The following is a 21,593-nucleotide window of genomic DNA, read 5'->3' on the forward strand; positions in this document are numbered from 1 at the left end:
TTTAAAAAATAATTCTTCTCTACCTGGTGATCAGCAAACTCAAAGACTTTCTCTTCACAACTTTGATTGGAATGAATTTCAAAAAGAAACAAATGATAAGACAGAATTAGAAAAACAGCAGATTTATACAGGCAATAAAGTGTGAAAGATTATCATAAACAGGCTCATCCTTTCACTACAGGCATGCCCTGCATTGTTCACTTCTTGCCAGAGACAATTCCAAAACCATCCAGGAAATATGAACTAGTAGGAGTCATCACCACGACAATCCCCATTTAGAGCTTTGCTTTCAAGTTAATATAGTCCCTTGGCTACAAAAATCTATACCAGAAGAGAGAAATTCTGGGAGAAAGAAGCAACAGCAATTTTAAAAGCAGCATCCTCTCTTCTAGAACCTAGTGACTGCAAAGCACAGGAGTAGCAACACAGACAATAGAGAAGAACCACATACAAAATTGGGAAGCCTTCCTTTGAAGAGAGGTTGGAACAGCAGGTTTTCCCAATTTGTACAGAGAATTCCTACTGCCTAAAACCCAGCTCCACACTAGAAAGGCCCACCTCTAATAGAGGGTAAAGCATTCAGGTCTACTTCACAGATTTCTGCAGTTGAAATTTCTTTTAATCCTTCTTTGGATTTGGCTTTGAAATTCTTAGATCTACATTATGATAAGAGGCAGAATAACCCAGAAGCAGCAAGTTCTGTCAGTTGCATGACCTGATGGTTCCAAGAATATTTGAGTCTTCAGTATGAGCTTGTCACAGTAACCCAACCGCAGTTTTAGCTACTGCAACTACTCTGAAAGTTCAAGTCCTAAGATAAAATATATTATATGAGATGCATTACACCAGAAAATTAATCCTATTTGGAGATTTTTTCCCCTTCCAATCCAAACGAATCTTCCCTGATTTGTTTTAGAATTAAAGTCAACCCATAATTTGAATAATATCCACAGGCTGCTTAAAATTTGTGCAAAAAAAGGAGTCTAAATAAATCTGGAGAAATTAGAATATAAACATCTATTCCCTTGCTACCTATGCTGTCAAATATTTGGAGATGGCCTTAAGCTTGACTTCGAGACTGTGACCATTGAAATAGATGATGTTAAAAAATGTTATATTTAATATGCCACTTTTAATAAGTTGCAAAACATTTTTCAATTACAGTAGCTTCTGAGTCCTTTCATCTTAACACCCAAGTTTTCCTAGATAAGGAAGTAGTCAGCTACCTTACCTCTGACTTCACAGATTCTGGCCTCAATGATGATCTGTTTCCAAAAGGAAAATCCACTTCAAACTTTGGCTAGCCCAGAGCCTGGGCTGTGAATCACCTGTGGTTCTCCCAGCAGGTATGACTCAAGCTCAGCTGAACAGTTTTGTTCTCCCCACAGCAGTGGTAAGCAGCAATCATGCAGCCTCCTTAAAAGCACTATATCATCCATGAGCTTCTTCAGAAAAATACAAAATACTAAACAATGACCCCACTTAACAAATGGCTAACATTCTGCTCAAGGCTTATGGCTTCTGGGATTTGTGGATGTCCAGTGGATCTTGCCATCATATCTGTACAAAACTCTTTTAGAGCAGCTACAAAACATCTCATCCCTTTTGAAAAACATGTCTGGGCCTTCAGCTTCTGGCATCTCAAGCTCAGCAAAATACAGATAGGAACTTAGCACACAGCAGAAAACAAACTCTTGACACATCAGTGTTGTGAGGCAACTTCCCTTTGAGCAATTCTGCATTAATTCTCTTTGGGCTTCAAATATATAAACCATGCAACAGGCAGAATCAAGTTTTAAGGAAACTTAGATCTAAATTCAGACCCTTGTATCTACACGTAACAGAGATGCCAAAGAAGCCTATAGTGTTTACTATTTTGCCTAAATCCCACTGGCTGTATTGGAAGGTCATATTCTTTAATCACATTTAACATGCAAAACCTACATAATTCCTATTTTTTATTTCTCCAAGTACAAGTACCAGCAATTTTTTTTCAGGGTAGGACAGACTTATACCTAAATTCTCTTTATCAGCTTCCCAAGGTGAGAAATACAGTGTAAAGAGTTAACACTTTTATTTGTTAAAAAGAACAAAGTTTAGAAAAGTTCCAGTATCCAGAGGTCAGAAGGCAAGTAATATCTAACCAGTAAACACTGAAGAGAACTGGTTTCCCTATGACCTCTGCCAAACATATCAGTAAGGCATGGAAAATTCAGCAAATGACCTCCTAAAAATCACTGTTTGGTATAACCTTGATGATAGCAATGAGGAATAGCATAACTATAAATCACAACTATGTAACACAATCACAATTCTGTTATTGCTTATAACAGAATTTGTCAGACCAAAGAAGCCCTACTGTTATTTCTCACTCTGTTTCAAGGCTAATGAATCTAGCTGAAGAAAATGATCCTGCTTATGTTGAACTATTTGAGTTTCAATAAAGCTACCACATTATTCCATTGTGTCAGCCTAATTCAGTATTCAGAAGCATCAGCATTAGCCAGGAGGAACTTGACAAATTAATTCTCTTAAAAGTTCCAGTCTTTAAGAACTATGAATTTAAGCATAAGATAGAACTATTTCTTAACAAGAAGGGCAATAATGCAAGAAAATGAAGACCTTTAATCTAATTCCCCCTGCTAAGCTGTAACTGTCAGATATTTTCCAAGTATTGAGACAATCTCAATTCATATTTAGCCAGAAGTAGGCCCACATATCACACCAAGATCTCTGAGGTACTGCTGCTACCCTGCTTCACTGCTTAAATCCCTTTCCTCAGACAGGCACCAAGTCTCCCTTTGACATTAAGATTGAAGTGATTTCTAAGACAAGGTTGAAACATTTGCAGAGCAACACACTAGGATGGGAGGACATGTTTTCATAGACTGCCACTATCTTTCCCATTTTGCCTGGGAGCAAGTTTAAAATAAACAAGATTGACTGAGACTGTATCAGGGCACACACGGCTGTTACTCTAACTCAGTGTGCCCACCAGGGCTGAAAATCAAGGAACCTAATTACCATAACAAGCTTGTTCAGAGTCACCAGAATAATCTGCTAAGCTTATGTATGGCTGGACAGAAGAAAAACACAAACTTATTCTGGCTTTCTTCCTTGAGCAAACATCAGCAATTCATTCATCAGCAGAACTGTTGTTCTGCTTTGGAGTTGCAGCTTTTAGAGGAAGGGCACACCCTAGGATGCTGCCTGAGCTGCAAAATTTGTGGCTGGACAGCACATTTTCTCATGAAGCATGTTTGTTGCTATAGAGGAGCTCCCGCAATTCTATTCATTAAAGCTTATTTGTCAGATGGACTGATAGTTGGATGGAGCAATAAGCAATCCTGGCTCTTTCCACAAGGTGGTAGAACCCTTCACAGGATACATTTCTCTCTTTTCACTGCTCTTAAAATATTCTTAACTGTGCACCACTTGTACTTCTGCTTCAGATCCGCAACCCAGGGGTCAGATACACAAGTGTCCGAAAGACTACAAGGGTGGAGAAAGACTGCAAGTTTCTCACTAATTACAACAATTACTAGGTGACAGAGGTAGTGGTTGTGGCCAGAACAAATTGTATCTAAATGCTGTTCAGACCTTTTCTGTCATTCCCACATCTTCTCTCAGTGTACACTGTTCATCCAAGCCCAGTGTCTCACTATACTGGTGAGCAGGAAGAAAAATGGCAAAGCCCCTCACTAACAGCAACATTCCTCAGAGCTTTACTTTCCTCAAGGCATTTCCATAAATCCAAGGACAACTGTTTTCCTACACTGTAAATATGCTTACGGTATATTGAACATTTTCTAACCTTAATCCTATTCCACAGACTCTAAACTGATTTAAAGTGAATTTCAGCAGATAACAAGGAGAGTTATTTTATGTGGTCAGCATGCATTCCACTAGCTACAGACAGTGCCGCATCACAGAATGAGGCATGGCTAGCAGAAATGAAATTATCAGGTGGAATAAAGATAACAAGCAGCATTTTCTGAATGAAAGTGCAATATCAAGGTCAATTTATAAACAAGTGACTGCTGAAATGGCTAAACTGGCAAGGTTAGTACAGACTTCAAGAACAAATCTGTCTTCTGGAAAAGGTCTGACCGAACAAGTGTTAAAGCCAATTCAGTATCAACATCCTCATACAAAATAGTGCAATTATTGTAAGTAATATTTAAATAGTAACTAATGTTTAAGTTATACCTTTTGTTAAAAGTATTAAAAAAAGAGAACAAAGGAATGTTCATGCTGTAAATCACAGCACAGACTCCGTGATAAAGCCTTGACCTTCATGGGCATAAAGGAAAAAAAAAACTCCATACACACAACGCTCAAATTCTTAATGCCATTATGTGTTAGCATCCCCCCCCCCGCAAAAAAAAAATCAGTTACATTAACTCTTCAGCTAAAAAGTTGTTTCAATGTCACTCTGTTCTTAAACCCAACAAAACCATCTTATTACAGTGAACTCATATCTGCATCAAAAAACATTCAAGCAACTAAGTTTTTCAAACCAAGAACACTAACTCCTTATTTAAAGAAGGAAAATTATTAAATTTCTTGTCACACAATTACCTGAAGAGCTCTTTTGCTTCAAGGAACTGAAGCTGTGCAAACTGTATAAAACCTGCTTGCTGCAGGATTCGTTTGTACATTACCTATAAAAAAGAAGGAGGGGGAAAAAAGGTTTATTATATTTGTATTTACGCAATGCTAGTTACTACTGCAATAGCTACCTGCCATTAACAGCAAACAAATGATCTTCAGCCACACCTGACAAATCACAAGCAAAATAAACCTTTATCCTCTACATATCTTGAATCTGATGCCCAGATTAATTTCTTACACAAATACTGTGTGAACACAACACTGCTCATGAGTACTTACTAAAAGCAGAGTCAACAAACAGCAAGTTTAAGTTATCTTGTTCAAATAATGACTTATCTGATATCACACTGACTTGCTTCAAGTTTTTTGAGTCATTTGCAAACATAAAAGCCAATGATTACCTTTGAAGTTCCCCACAATTCAGTAAGCACAAAAAATAAAGATGGTCCCAACTTGACCACACACAGACACTTCCTTCCTATCTTGTCTCTCTGGGGCAAAACTGCTGGCAATTCTCATAGTGTCATCCTCAGCTGTTGGCCGTATTTTTGACTTCCTGCCAGTTTTGCTACTTTGATTTTTTTTTTAAACAAAAATTTCTTCCAAAACAACTCAACATATCTAATATGCAGTACATTGTGCAATGGACCATAAAAATATGGTCAAAGACCAAGAAAACCATAATGTGTAAAGTTATTTGTTATCAAACTTTACTGTTAAGGTTACACCTAGACAAAAAATGTTTAAATAAAGCTCAGTAGAAAGAGAACACAAAAACTATTTTAAATGATAGCTAGTTATTAAATCTGAATGGTCAACCAAATACAAGATTAAATGAAATCCTTGTGCTCTCAGACTATTACCAACAGCAAAAGAGAAATACTAAAAGCAAGGAACCTAAACTGTACTTTACAGAGCATTCCCATTTGTAACAACACTGGTATTTTGGCAAATACACCCAGCTACTTTCTCATGTCCTCAGTTTTTCCCTTCAACTTGCTCATGCATACACAGCTTTCTAATGGTTCACACTGCACGTGAAGGCTGTTACTAATATCAGACTTAAGAAAACATTTTCAATAAAAAGTTCCCAGAGAAATTACAATACAATAGGAACATATTCCAGGAAGGAATTGCTGAAGAGCACCAGGCCTCAAGTACAGTAGACTGATACTCTGACTGATGATTTTTCACCTTGATTAAAGGTTATGGATTTACCAACTGAAAAGCTTGGTTTCAGTCCATTTAGTCTGTGCGTAGTTTACTAATGGTTTGTCTAATGGAAATATTTAATCTCTGCTGTTAGCTCTAAAATGTTTTGTAAGGTTGTGAGCCTTTTCTTGCCTCCCCAGTGTATAGGAGAAAAGGGGAAACAGAGAGTAATGTTATCAGGCACAGTTTTTCAGACAAATATAATATAAAATTAAACAAACAATAATTCATGACATCTTTATATTAACTAATGCTTTACATTCAATGATTAAAAATAGAGTTAACTAAAGCTGAAAGAGAATTTAATTAGAGTTACGAAGTAAAGCTTCTTTAGGGGATTGACTCACCAAATATCCAGAATATTTTGGATTTCTGACAGTGTAATTTCACCAATACACAGTAACCTGTGAACCAGTGAATACCTACCTGGTCACCTTCCTAATGACACTGCTGAAGGATTAAATTCTGCAAATATTTGCATCTTATGGCAGCAGAAAAACATTAAAATCCAGCCTGTCATTCCAGGGAATGACTTCTCAACCACTGACTAGTATCAAAAGTACATAGGCTGGCATTTTTCTCCCCACAAAGCCTGTTTTCAATTTTTGTGATAGAGTGATCACTAAAATTTATATATTTAGTCAATTATGATTTTATAATAAAGCTGGACTTAATTTCACTGAAAGCACTGCTTTAATTGCAGAGGTTAGTCTGTACAGCATCTTTTTAACAAAAATCTACAGACAGACTTTATTATTTTTTTTAAGGGGCCATGATGAGATAGGCAGTACCCAGGTAGATTTTTAGCTGACAGTAGAAGCACTAGATATAAGGATGTCCTAGGGTAAAGGTTATGGAGGAAAATAGAGCAAATTATGGAAACTCCAATATTCCCTTTGTCACAGATTTTTAGGAATGGGCTAGATCTATATGTCGAACACACACAGTAAATTCTGTTTATGACAGGAAAAAACCTTCAGTTCTTCCAGATCTGTAACAGGCTTCTTTTAAAAAGGTACTAAGCTACACCCAGACAAAATGCAATAAATTGTTTAGTCCTTTATAATTTCTGAAGAACCACCACAGGACTTGCAATTCTTTAGGCAAATTCTGCAGTGTTGACTGAATTCATATAAGAAAACAGTAGCTGCAAAAACATGGCATAAGTTTTGTATTAATTCACAACTGAAAAAGCAATAGAAAAAAGAAAGATGACTGCTGAAGCTGTGATTGCTGTAGTAAAGCCTTAATTCTCCCAACTGCTAAAAAAAGTCCTTTCTAAAATAGTCAGAATTAACAATTACATTGTCCAAAGGAATTTTTATAGAAAGCCATTTTGTCTTTTGGCCATATTTGGGTGCAGTTATTGTTTTTAGAAACTAAAAAGAATTAGGAAGGAAAACAAAAAAAAAGATACCTATGCAAGATGTGTGTCAATCTAACCAAGGTCTTCACTACCATCAACCATGATTTCTGCAAACGTCAGCTGTCCTGAAAAATTAATAAGTAGTATTCAGTCATTTCATGGTAGCATGGTAGAAAGGCCTCTGTATTCCATCAAAAATTACATCCAGCAGAGCCATCTCCTTGGGGCACTTTGGCTTAGCGTTTTTTACCTAGCAGGAATTCCTGATGCTCAAAAACAAAGAAATCTTCATCTGTTAGGGCAAAGCTAAATTTGCAGTCTGCAGGGACCACAAGTTAAATAACAGGTTAGAGCTTCTAAGATGTGACCTGCTACTTTTCAATAACTAAATATTGACTGTACAAATAATTCTGAGAGTACAGTATTTCACTGCTGCTATTCCACCATCATTCTGCATTACCAGCATGTATACATATATATATTTATGCTGTTATACAGAGAGAGAGCATGCACCCATGTATGCAGTGACCAAGTACTGAACTGTAGGGGAAAAAAACCCCAAGTCCTCAAATCTGCCCTGCAGTGCCCTGAGCTCAAGTGACCCATAAGGTGGAATCAACCATTGCAAACTGCAGAACTAAAGGGACACGTGACAAAGGGAACACGATACTTCATGAACCATACAATAAAAATCACTGTCATGAAAGGATAGATTATAGTGGCTGGATCAAGTACCTTACTGCCAACCCTATGCACCCCGTCCTACTGCTTGTACAAAATGGCAAAATAAGACCTTGAAAGTGTGAGCTGTTCAGGATTCAGTAATGCCTGCAAACAGATACTAGAAGATACCTATTAGAAAATACCAATTTTCTAATAGATATGTATTATCCAAGGACAGCTCTCAGAAGGGAGTTAGAAATGAGAGACCGTGTGATCAGTTAAAGTACGTCAAAGAAATGTTGCAAAAATTTAAGCAAGGCATGCAATTTGGTTGAGGTCCATCAGACTTCTATTACACAAGACTACAGCAAAGCAAGACTGATGTGCCTGTTACAAACCTTTAATGACAACACCAGGTATCAGAGTCCCCTTAGAAAGCAAACTCGACATGTTACATTTCCAGCTACAGCCAAGCTCTGAAAACCTGGAGCAATGTCTCAACAACTAGGCCAAGCTGAGTCATTTTAGTAGGAGTCAGTAGGAAACTCCTTCAATTAAAGAATTTGATAACTGGCTAATATCAGTTTGCAAATACACCCCAGAAGTAGCTATTTTGCTTACAAGTACTATGTTTTCTGGTTTTCAGCTGAAGCATGCTTGAGTTAAAGTAACTGAACACCCTTAAAAGCATACTAAGTTAGAAAGAACTTCCAATCTTCTAGGAAACTAATTTCAGGAAGAACAACCCTGCACACTTAAGATATTTATGAAAATAAAGCAACATTTTAAAGGCTGAAAAATTCTTAATATAATAAAACTGAGGAGGAATGAGATTCTACATCATGTATTTTAGATAATGAAGTGTAGTTCATCCTGTGGCATAATACAGAAAGTCATCTCCCACACTAAATCTACATGAACTGTAAAGAAATAATTGGAAAATTATAGGTCATCATACATAGAAGACATTGCTTAGATCATGCATCCTGCCTTCACAGGAAGATTTTTGTTTGCTTATTTAAACAGATTGGAAGGGAAAAGTAGGAAGTGAAGATGCAAAGCAAATCGTGCTGATAACTGAAGTCTGTATTTGCCTAAATACTTTTCAGCTTCAAGTACTTTCAGGTAGTTGGACCTTCACAAAAGGATGGGAATGCTTTTCTCAACAAGGTTTTCAGTTCCAGCAGTCTCCCAGCTGCTCAGTTAAGAGAGGAGTTAAGAATCAAAATAAAGCTGATACAAGTTTCATTTAATGATTGCATTTCAGACCTTAACTGAAACTGAAATGAAAAGGAATTAGAAGCTTCTTGAAATTTGGAAAAAAAAAATATCCTGACAGTCAGAATAATTTTGAACCATTGCAATCCTGTAACTTCCAGAGTCATGTACACCTTTTTAAACAAACCAAAAGTAACAACTGTTTTAATGGCAACAAAATGCTCTAAAGTATATTAAAAAAAGGAAAACAATAGATTTTCTGCAGGTTACAGATCAAATTTTGCTTTTACAATAGGAAAGAAACTAAGTCAAATATTAATTTACCTACTCCATGAGCAGAGATGTCATGCTGCTTTTTACAAGTCTCTAAATAGGAGCAAATACAGTAGAATATGTAAGGCAATATAAATCAGGGGTAGAAGGGAATGAGTACAAATCTTTAATTCACACTGTAATCAAAGAGTTTGTAAGACACTTCGCCACACAAAAACCTTTAAATCTGAGTTACACAGCAGTACAAGCATTACTTGTAAGAGCCTGGAAGTAAGATGCACTTGCTTAAGATTTCTCATAATGCACTTGCTTAAGATTTCCCATAACTTAACTCTGAAGTTAAGTGCTACCTGTGGATATATACCTAGGATATGGTGAGAATCTTCAATAAAAAAAGTAAAATTTCAAGATTCTAATGTGAAATAAAGTATACATTTTTAAACAGCAATAGCAAATGAGAACTGAATCTAGTACCAAGGAAGTATTCATTGGGTTTTCTGCCACTAAGTTTCTGATTTTGCTTTGTTTTCAATTCTCTCAAGTTACAAATTGAAAAAATTCAACAAAACCCCAGAAGAACAATAGCATTCAACCCTTCCAATGTCACAGCTTCTGCAAGTACAAGACAGTTTAGCAGAACACCTATTTCCTCAGGCTGAAATCATAAAAGGTATTACAACTTCTCTGCAATATACATTCCTCCCCCACATTCTCCAATCACTTGACCAATGGAATACACAACCCCACTGTGAAATTTACGTTTTCATGAAAATTAAAGGGAAAACAAACCTGAAATTTCTCTTTTGGAATATTCCTTCGAGCTCCTTTTGCCAGAACAAGGGCTTCTTCCACTCTGTGGCTAGCTAGAAGATCTTGAATCTGTTTTTCCAAAGGTAGTGGCACCAAGATATACACACCCTTGTTAGTAGCAACAATCACCTTTCCTGGACAGGACAAACAGATACATTCAATTAACAGCCTGTATAGAAAAAAGCAATTTCAGAACTAACTTTAAAATACACAATTTAAGACACAAGAACTTAAATAGGGTTAAGGTCTCAAAAGTGATCTTTGCTGCTACCACATTTACTCGACAGTACAGTTTACCAATTAATTCCACCTCAAAAATACAGAGATAATGGTAAATTTATTCAGTTACAGCAGGTTCTTTTCCACTCAAAGTAAGAGAAATGGGTTAGACTCACTCATGATGAGCTAAGCTGGCAAGGCCACTGAAATTATTGTCCAGATTCCAGAGAGTAGGCTTTTAACTAAAAGGTATTTCCCTGGGCTTATGTTAGAAAATTTTAAGACATGCATCAAATCTAGCAAGAATTATACAGTTCACAGTGCTAGAGTTTGTAGTTTTTCTGGGAAAAAAAAAAAGTAGTAGCATAGTATATTCCACACTTAAGAGTTCCCAACTGAAGAACAGATCAACAGAAATTCTTGTATTTTTTTGGTAGCAATTCTATGTGAAAGATCCAATTTTAAACCTCTTACACAGATATTTAAAAAAATATTTATTTTTTGTATTCCTTTCTAATATGTAAGAATTTTGTCAGGATTGTCAATGGACAATTACCAAGTTGTAGCATTAAATTAACCTTGCTCCTTTGAAAGAAATAATCAAGTTACAAGAAAAAGCTCTAACTCCATAGACTCCTACCCAACAATTAACTTGACAATTACAGCACATTTAAAGAGCATACATTTTGTCAGAAATGGGGAATTGAATTACTGCAGACTGCAAGGAATCTAATGAGGAAAGCACTTGCAACAAAAGTTTCAACAGTCAACATATTTGTTAGATTGTTTAAAAAACAAACCAAAGCGACTTCAGTGGTTGTTCCAGAATTACTGATGCAACAAAGTGTCCTTCTTAATACCTTCAAAGTCCTGTAGAATGTGGCCTTCTTTAAAAGGCAGGGTTTGCTTTTGCTGCTGGTCCAGCATGCTGTGCACCGTAATGAACTCATCATCGAGAGCAACCACGTAAGGAAAGCACAAAGCTGCCCCAATCACGTTCTCTGACCAGTGCACTGGGGCACGCTGTGAAATCCCATCTACAGTAGCAAACATGCCTAGAAAAAGGGAAAAACAAAGCCTGAGGCTTGTGCTAGCTGAAGACCAAAGACTGTTGTTTTCCCAACACAAAGCAGGGTATCAAGGTACAGCAGTGCAAAGTCTCAGAGCAGGTGCAGTATCAAGGGAGCATGATGACAACACATCACACCTTCCTGGACCTGACAGATATGTTGGTTAACTCAGTTCCATTTTTTTTTCATTCTCCTTCAGCATGGGAACAGACAATGCCAAAAACTGAGAAGAGATGACTACTGAAACAAACTAGCAAGAATTATTCAAGTTTAGTAAGTTTAAGAGATTTCTTAAAGGAATTATGCCATATAGTTTGAATTCATTCCAGAACAGTAACACTTGCTGAGATCCAGCTTTCAAACAATCTTGCCTTAGTAGGAGCTGCAGACCTGCAGCATCTGACTTATCTGGCAATGCAGATAGGTGTGTTTGTTCCTGTAGTGTGTAATGTCTTTGTAGTGTCCAATGTCTACAGAGCATTTTAGTAGACACAATTATTTACTTACACTTTTTCACTTTTGCTACAGCCAACCTTTTCAAAGAACAACGGCCCAGCTCCTTGTGGTGAGTCACTTCCTGTAAAGCATCTGCATTTCCAATCATTTGAAAAAATGCAGAGGCTGTGTAAAGACTTTCTATTAATACAATGACAATGCCTATGCTGTCTTCAGAATAACCAGATTAAAGCTTCAGTTAATTTGCAGGGTGTTTTTTGTCATTACCTTTCTTCATGCCTATTCTGTCCCCCATTCCTCTCCTAGCTTAATAAACTTTTAAATTGCTTTAGGTTCTATTCATATAGATATTTCCCAATTCTGAGACATTGATTAAAGAGAAATTTGAGTCGCAATTTTCAGGCCTAGTTCCATAAATATTTACCAGCACAGTGTAAACTTCTCTTCTAAATATGAATTCATACCCTTTAAACCAAGAATTCCCATGCCATTAAAAAGACAAGCCCTTGAAAATTGATCTTTGGCAGCATTGAGCCACTTGACAGCTGGCAGAATAAGTCTGAGCTCTAAAGAACAGAAGAGATTAAAAGATTATGTTATTCAATTTAAAAAATGTCTTCCAAACAGAAGATAATGAGGCAAGGCGAGCTGGGTACAAGGACCTTCTTGGAAGGAAAAAAAAAAAAAAGGAAAACAGAGAAAACAAAACAAAATATTGTAGACTTTTATAGAACTACAGTGTAGAGACCAAGCTTTTGGATCCCTTAGAGCGGCGTTCAAATGATCAGCTCTTTTCCCTTGACTAAGGGTTCTTTTTCACTACACTGATCAGCTCTTCAACCACAGCCACCTTATAGAAAATTTCTAAGTCGTAATATAGAATTCCTAATTTACTTTATAGATCTTGATATTCTTACGACTGAGCAGTAAAATTTTATGTCAGACAAAATGTACTGTCCAGTTTTAAAGGTTTTCAGTTGTTACTCCATGATATAATCCCACTTCAAAACATGGGAGAAAACCTGTACTAAATACATGGTAACCAGTAGTAAACTTAGGGTTTATTATATTTGAACGACTAATTCTTGGGCTTTTCTATTTCTTTGATGTTCTAACACATAATTATAAACCCCAATTTTTTTTTTTAATTAAAAAGCTCCTTTTTAGGTAATTTACAAAAATCCTTTATGGTAGTGAAAAGATACGCATTACAGTCCATGTCTCTCTACATCCCTCTGCCTTCAATAGCTAGAGCTTCTGTGACAGAATGATGCATTTTTTGTCTTCATCCAGCTCTCACCTAACAATAATAAATGTAACTACAACCAGGAACCACAGCCTTTTTATAATACAGGCATCTGATGAAACCTGAAATGAGGCCGGCAACCAATTCCCTATTAAAAATTGCACAGGCTACCCACTAATCACAAGAGTTACCTGAAACAAAGTTACACTGTTATCAGCACCAAAAGATACAGCAATACTCTGTATCATCTGCAAACCTGTTGAAGGTGTGCCCTTCCCTACCTAAAATGAGGTTAGTATTGACCTCAAATTGACTCTCTGGGGTACAAGACTAGTGACTGGCCCCCAGCTCTGCTCTGCACTGCTGACTACAAATCTTTCAGCCAAGCTTTCAATCCACCTCAGCTGTTTCTGCAGCTCATTCTTCATCCATTTGTCTACAAAAGATGTCATGGCAGAGAGCGTCAAAGCCCTGCTGAACTTCGCAGGATCACAGCTCTCCTCTCATTCGCCAAGCTGGCCTCTAATCACAGAAGCCTGGCTGGTCAGGCAATTTCCCCTTTTTAAATCCACATGGATTACTTCAAATCACATTCTTGCCCTTTGTATATTTGGAAACACCTTCCAGGATTTTCTCAGATCACCTTCCTGAGGGATCAGGATAGGGCCAGCTGTACTTCCCTGGTTCCTTTCTCTTGATCACCTAAGGCAGGAGCGAAAACATTTGTTTTCTTCCAGTTCTGACAAACATCGTCTGATCAACATGATATTTCAAAGATAATAAACTGGCCTCACAATGACATTGACCATCACCCTCAAGCATTCATGAAAACATCCCATCAGGTCCCAAGGATTTGTCTGTCCAGTTTATTTAAATGTTCCATAACCTGATCCTTCTCTGCTGAGAGCAGATTTTCCCACTGTTCCTAAGGGCTGATGATTCCTGAAAGAAGGTCATACCAGTAGACTGACATAAAGAAGGCATTAAGCACCTCAGTCTTTTTCATGCCCTTTAGCATCAGGTCCTCCACCCCATTTAACAGCAGGCTTCCACTAGCCTTCCTGTGCTGCTGATATGCTTGTAGAAGCTCTTTTTGCTGCCTTTCATGGTGTTCAGCAGAGTCAATGCCAGATGAACATTGGCCTCTGCCCTGGTTTTGAACAGAGTTAATTTTCTTCCTAGAAGCTCATGTTTTGGATTGAGTAGAACAATGCTGATAACACATTGATGTTCAACAAAGCACACCCCTTCATCATCTCAGTCACTATCAGTGGACTCTGGAAAACTCCTGGCCTCCTTGTCTGCTGCTGTGCTGCCCCTTTAGAAGGTACTGGAGTGGTTCAAATGTACCCTAAAGACCAGGGCCTGCAAATGTAGATTTCTTCCAGTTACCTAAAGAGGGTCTTACCTACATCTTTTTCCTGATGAAGTGGTCTGTTTCGGGCACTCACCACAATGAGTCTGCTCACCCATGTTAGTTTATGCTCTAACCCAAATCCATAAACTCTGATCTGCCTCCTCCTGTGTTCCAAGGCACCCTACCACATCTTTCTACTGCTCCCATGTAAAGGGTAACCCCCATTGCAGCTGTTAAAACACAGCTGTGCTAATTTCCCAGAAAACATGAGAGAGCTTCCACTACTACAATGTTCTGTAAAGATTTCTTTCTCTGCATATGTCTGAAGCAGAACTTCTTCAGGTCTGTTTGCTGCTTATGAAGTCTCATCACACCACCTTGCACTGATTTGTTTGCCAATACAGGCTACCACCACCACCACCACGCCTAATCTAAATCCAACTCACCATGTTGCTCAAGATGGCAAAAACACTTTTGCCTCACTTGACCTGATGGATCCCATCTCTTCCTTAAACAGGGATCCACAGTCCTAAATGACAAAACCAATCAGCACAGACTATACAATCTGCACAATCCAGGTACTCCTCCTCAAGATGTTTCCTTACCAGCAGGATTAATGAGAAAAGCCTCATCTCCAATATAAGGGAGTTTCCCACTACTATTATTTGCCAATTCCTCCTGGTGCTACTGCATTGTACAGGCTCTGATAATTTGTTGGAAAGAACTTCTTGCTTTCCATCTGCTACTATAAGCACTGAGCATATTATATAGATGTAGATCAGCAAGCAGAAAAGAATTCTTCTCATTAGGAGAAGTCATGAGTTTCTGGTGTCAGCCATCACAGAGCAGCAGAGACCCAGCCTGTCCTTCCCCTCTGTACAGCTGGAGGTTGAAGCCGCTTGCCTGGGTCCTGGAGAAGATTCAATTTCCTTTTTGCCATCTCTGGTGCCATGTACTCTGCTGACCTCCCAGTGTATCTTGTTTACTTGGCAACAGAAATCCTCAACTGAGCACATATACAGGCAAGGACAATATTTATTCCTTGGTCCAGTCTCAGCAAGAGGCAGGAGGCACTCTGTTCAGCTCAAGCTGTGAGGAGCTGCACCCTCCATTGGGAGCTCAGCCTGAGTCAACACCTCAGACCTTTGGGGGCAGTTGCTCCAGCTGGTGCAGGGAAGCATATCCTATGCCAATACCAAGAAGTGTCTGCTGTAATTTTAAACACTTAAAACCTCTGTACAGCAGGAAATCTGATTAAAAACATGAAACAAGAGCTTCACAACTAAAAAACTGAATTTTGGTAAGCAGTTTCATACGTATCAGAAAGGACTAATTTTCAATTGTAAATTAACTAATTAGTAGACAGAATGAAGAGCACCAAAAATGAAGCTCCTCCTGCTTTAGAAAGAAAGAGCTAAATACTAATTGCAAGACAACAAAGTACCAAATGGCTAAGGATCTGCTATGAACAATTCTGACAATCAGTTTAAAATCCAAGGTACAGATAAAGAAAAAGGTTACATACACAATAAATTCAGAGATGTTTTACACTGATTATAATTTTAAGCACTTGCTTTTTGCCAATCTAAATTCCAGTGTTAACTCAAAAGAAAATAAATACAGATAAATGTCACTTCAAACACTCTAAAGCCAAATTAATGCAGAATATCTCCACCTCTGTAAAAGAGGTTGAACTTAGCATAGATGCTCTACCAAGTGCCAAACCAGTATGCCCTGATTAATGAGACCTATGAAACAAAATAAAATTAGAACTGAAGATTTACATCAAGCCTTTTCAAGTTCATGCAATCCACAGCAGAGCCTCACCTGAAATACCAAGATACACAACACTTATCTACTTATAAAGGTGCACAACCATCTTCATAACTTCAAAGAGACAACTGTTAAAGACACTAGGAATTCTACCAAGGAAGAACAGCAAGATGGATAATACTTCATCAAAACATCAGTGGGGAGGGAATAGAGAACAGGAGATAAAAAAAAGATTAATTAAGCAAGGAAAAACTATACAGTTGAGAGCAAATACTCTAACAGGTCTCTGAGGCAGAAGAAGAAAGACTTTGCCTGTATCAGGATGATAAGAGTGGTTTATAGCATGTTTACAGCAGCACTAGTACCCTTGCTTAAGATCTCCCATACCTGACATTGTACTTACACAAGAATGTTGGACTTCATAAGTAGCTTTCAAGTATATCTCTTATAGTACACCAGACAAAAACAAAAGGCTAAATAAAATTCTGATTCCTAACTAGATACAATTATGCTTTTGAAATTATATTCTTAAAAGAAAAAAAAAAAAGAAAAGAGAAATTAGTTGAATGGCATCTGGTTTGACATGCCTAAAAAAATTAAAAATTAAAGTAAGAATGGAATCTTCTCATAAAATCAGCTAATTGACAAATTTTAACTTCTCTAGCACAGTTAATGTCCAAAAATATATGTCCATATTTAAAATAACTAAGAGCTTTAATAGGAAGTGGACAGCCAAAATGACTTAGAAAAGCCTTGTATCAGAAAAAAAAAACCCAAGCTCACCTAGAAACATCTTTAACTCACATAAACTCAAATTCTAGTGAGAATCTACTTCTTTAGAGAAAAGCTAGTGAGTAGATGTGCATTCTACTCACAAAGCAAAACTTCGGTACAAGCAACCGATTTTTTTGGAATTTATATTAAAAAACCAAAACTGAATTACGAACCTAAATAGCTGTGAACTTTATGCCATACTATTCCTAATGTTTCAGGGAAAATACATGAACAGTTTCCCCTGAAAGGAGAGTCATATGGCAAACAGCATGAAAGCATTCTGCCTGTGGCCTGTCAGCTCTGGGATATTACAGCTTTTCCAAAAAAAGCTCAAGATTACTGACCTCACAGCATATTGTCCATTTTGATAGATTACAGTAGTCCTTACAGTCATCTTTTAGACAAGAGCTTGATTTTAAATTATTTAACTTTGGTTTTGCAATATTTAAACTATCATTTTCTCTAACACAGAGCTGAAAAATACTACTAAAATATTAAGCAAATGAGAGCACAGAAACTGGGTAGTATCTGATAACACCTACAGTCAGGACAGCATTTACTATTATAGGAGGTAGGATGCAACTTACTTCCACTAAAATTTCTTACTGTACTGTAGTACAACATACCTTCTTGTGAATCTGTTAAAAGCTATTAAATGGACTTCATATGAGCTCCTCTGAATAGCAACTGAGGACAAAAATAATTCATCTACACTAATTGAACAATTTTGTAGCAATGTCCACAAACCCAGTCCCTCTAGTCACTAGAGACTATCAATCTCTGAAATTTCACTTGGTACCCAACAATTTTTTTGCTAGGTACTGCAAGATACAATGCAGTGAAGCTTTGATTAAAATAAAACACATTATTAGAATAAAAATAATCACAAAATTTTCTGCATTAAAAAAAACCAGTGTGGTTTTGTATAGTTATAATAGTATTAAGTATCAAAAATTTATCAACCCCCTTTTTTTCTCAGCATTCCAACACAGACCTGTGAAGGAAATCATCATTATTATGCATAACACTTCATTTGTAAATCTTTACTTCAGAGAAATAAAGAGAAGTTATAAAAATTGCAAAAAATTAAAATCCTTAGTCTCACCTAGGCCTCCAGGGCCAGCCAACAGAAACTCTTGTCTGCCTATTCTTTTCACAATTGGCCGTTTCTCATCACTGCAATAAGGAAATAGGTCCTGGGAGACGCCAGTATTGTAATTCAAAATTATATACTGTGTAGTAAGGGCAAGGCATAAGTAATAACCATCTACAGCCACAGCACAGGGTTGTTCTGGAGTAAACACTTCCTTCACTATCTGGACTCTGTCTTCAAACACCATGAACATTTGAATGGTCCGACGCTTGACCGAGATAATGCAAACTTCAACGCAGAAAGGATCCCCACTCACAGGGTTTTCATTCAGTGTGAATGCCACAGCTCCTTTGATCCTAGCACCAGTGGGGACAGGTTCCAAGTTGATCATGTTCACTAGTGTTATCGTGTTGTCACAAAGCACAAGCAGTCTGGTGAGGGCAGAGGCTGCTTTCAACTCGCTCACAGGCTTCTTCAAACCCAGGTATTTGTGTAGTTGCTTGGTGGCAGCAAAAGTTATTTTTCCAGCTGTCGATACCTTTTCGTCCAACAGGAAGTGATAGATAAAGCAGTCATTGGTTCCAATATAGAGGTTCTTCCCACAACACTCAATGCACTCGATGTTAATGTAATTTTTGTCTCCCATTAACATCTCCCGCTCAACAGCAGAAACGAGCTTGAAAGCTTTAACGCTCATTGTGTCTTCTGGGTGATCTACTTAAAGAGAAAAAAACACCACTATTTACCTCTGAACATAGAATCAAATATCAGAGATAGCAATTTAACATCCACTGATACAAAAACTTAACTACTGCATATTTTAATATTTTAATAGTCTATACTCTATTTCCAACCCAACTACAAACTAGAGCAATCACATTAATAACCACAGAAATTAATAAAATTGTATGCTTCTACTTCTAACCTATTCTGAAACAGATTCACAACAGCATCCAGCTAGTCTTAAGTGATGCTTTCTCCACCAGTACCAAGCATATTATTGGCTCTCTCAGACACTGGGACTACAAGAGGTTATTGCCAGTACCTAGTTACTTATAAACCTATAATGCACAGGTTTCTATCACCTGTACATGAAAACAGACAAGCTTCAGGTCTTAGATTTCCTAAGAGGCTATAAGGCATTTAGTGCTATTAGTTAACATGTCATGTTGCTTTACACTCCACTGTAGGCCTTAATACACAGTCCTTTCACAAAATATCTCAAGTATATTTCATTAACACATATTTTACATTCCTTAGTCTCCAGCAATCAGAAATGCATAGTTTCCAAGCCAGTTAACTTACACAAGGTATCATCCAACTCATAATAAAAGTTGTTGTTTTGGGTCTGTATCTATTTTTTTAAACATATGCAGAGTGCATGGCCCATAAAGCATTCACTAAGTTCAAGATCCAGTATCACAGAAATTCAGAGTGTTTCTGTTTTCCACTACCACAATAATTCCAAATGTCTGTCTTTAAGTGCTAACCAGCACTTCTAATACTTTTCAACAAATTATACCTACCCTTCTCCAATCAAGCACAGTCAAGAGACAGATGCAATTTATGAAGCAGATAATACTGTCCAAAGAAGAGCAAATGAGAAACTGCTGACCTGGTTTAATCACCTTTTAATTTGTCATGACCTGTCTGTAATGGTCACTTAGCCACACAGGCACAACATTAAACATCTCACACATACACAATTGCTTCTACTCCACATGTACAGTGGTGGTACAAAACATCAAATGAAATCTCTGTGGACCAACAGAGAAACCAACATCAACAAAAAGCTCCTGTAAGCAAAATTGAAACTAAAACAGTCAAAACAAATTCAGTTTCCATTACTACATCTAACAAAACCCTTTGTTTTTACAAAAGAAGAGTAAAAACCATGGTCAAAAAATTCTATAACTGAGTTAGAAAAGATGAGGAACACAACTTGCAGGTAATAATGAAAGAAAATTATATAAAACTAAGACTATGGCTAGAATCAAACCATATTGCCAGGTAAATGTTAGTACCAAATACTTCAGAGTTCATTTTTTCGGTTGTAATCAGAAGTTTAAAATATTTTAGTTTGAGTTTCCATGGCATTTTCAAGTTCCATCCTCACCTGGAGTGTAAATTAGTGTTATGACCTTCAACAAAAAAACCAAAACAAAACAAAAAACAAGCAAAGAAACAAACAAACAAACAAAAAAACAACTAACCAAATAAACCCAGGAAGCACTAGAGAAACACCTGAGGGTAAAATCATCATGCAAGTCTGGCAACACAGCCACCTTCCACATGATCAAAAGAAACACAGCATTTTAACTTAGAGAGGGCTGTCCAAAGGTTGACTGCCAAAACAACTCCAACAGCTCTTAAGAGCCCGTTTGTAGCCTGAAGTGATAAACTACCATCTGCAGAGGACAGGCAGCTTTCATACATGAAGTTGCCAAGGATTTGGTTCATGTTCCTGCAGCCCAAACTAAAAATGTTAATATCTGCCACTGAGAGAAATGCAGAATTTTACTCCTGACCAAGATGTGTTAAAAAGTCCAAAAGAGTTTCCTAAATCAAAGTTCACGAAAATTAAAAGTATGAAAGAAATCTTAACAGATACATGACTCCTGAACAGAAAACAACAATAGATCTATAGTACTACATAAGTCTGATTACAAAGAAATGAAAACATTGAATAGAATAAAAAAATATATGAGAAAAAGCTTTTAAGAATAAACAATGCCAACATGCATGACCTGGACATAACGTCTTTTTTAGCATTTATCTTGTTCTCATCTATGAAACCTTAGGGGCCAGTGAGCACTGTAAAGGAACAGGTTCTGCAGAACATGCTGTTCCTCTGAAGTGCAAGAGGCCACCCCATAGTTATAGATAGTAATTTTTATACTACATTTAGATGTAAGAAGCCCGGAAAACAAGATAATGGGGATGTTTTCCTGTCAAAGAAAAATAAAGCAATATTCAAGAAAACGATCAGTCTAGTAGACACTGATTTTTAAGTGCAATAACAACCCCGCACGCACTCATTTCCTGCAAGAAGTGGGAAGCAGCTAGGCAATTAGCAGTTAGGCAATAACCTTGCATTACACTGTGCTTGCCCTGCCTCGGAGAGCAGCACCCTGCCTCCCTCCCTCCGCGGGCTCCAATTAACCCGCGGCTACAACTCCCCCGAGCGCGGAGCCCCCGGCAGCCCAGGGATGCGCTGCCCGTCCCCCCGTCCCCCCGCACTCCCCGCGCCCAGCCAGGCCCGGCGCGCCCGCCTCCGCCCGGCCGGACGCGCAGCCTCTCCCGCCGCCCTCCCCAGCACCTGCCGCCGCACGGCGGAGCCGGGCCCGCCGCTCCGAGGCCTCGCGGTGCGGTGCCGGCGGCCGGAGCCGCCTCGGGGCGCGCTGGGGTCCGCCGGCGGCGGGCGGGGGGAACGCGCCGCTTCCGGTGCG

At 37.9% G+C, this 21,593-nt stretch overlaps 1 protein-coding gene across 5 annotated transcripts in view; it reads right to left on the reverse strand.

The window, feature by feature from the left end:
• The window catches only part of TGFBRAP1 (transforming growth factor beta receptor associated protein 1), a 36,127-nt gene extending 14,534 nt beyond the window's left edge, over positions 1-21,593 (reverse strand). The window contains exons 1-6 of one of the 5 annotated variants that reach the window (XM_085558324.1): positions 21,464-21,581; positions 19,773-19,901; positions 18,157-18,858; positions 11,236-11,430; positions 10,136-10,290; positions 4,582-4,664 (exon numbers count right to left, since the gene is read on the reverse strand). In XM_085558324.1, the coding sequence (XP_085414450.1) occupies positions 4,582-4,664; positions 10,136-10,290; positions 11,236-11,430; positions 18,157-18,841 (1,118 nt within the window). In that variant the 5' untranslated portion in view covers positions 18,842-18,858; positions 19,773-19,901; positions 21,464-21,581. Of the gene's footprint in view, positions 1-4,581; positions 4,665-10,135; positions 10,291-11,235; positions 11,431-18,156; positions 18,859-19,670; positions 21,399-21,463 lie in introns of those variants that run through there. The other 4 variants (XM_021538165.3, XM_085558316.1, XM_085558310.1 and 1 more) reach the window with 4 other exon arrangements.

The sequence above is a fragment of the Lonchura striata genome, chromosome 1 (assembly GCF_050655825.1).
Source record: "Lonchura striata isolate lonStrDom1 chromosome 1, ASM5065582v1, whole genome shotgun sequence".
NCBI lineage: Eukaryota > Metazoa > Chordata > Aves > Passeriformes > Estrildidae > Lonchura > Lonchura striata.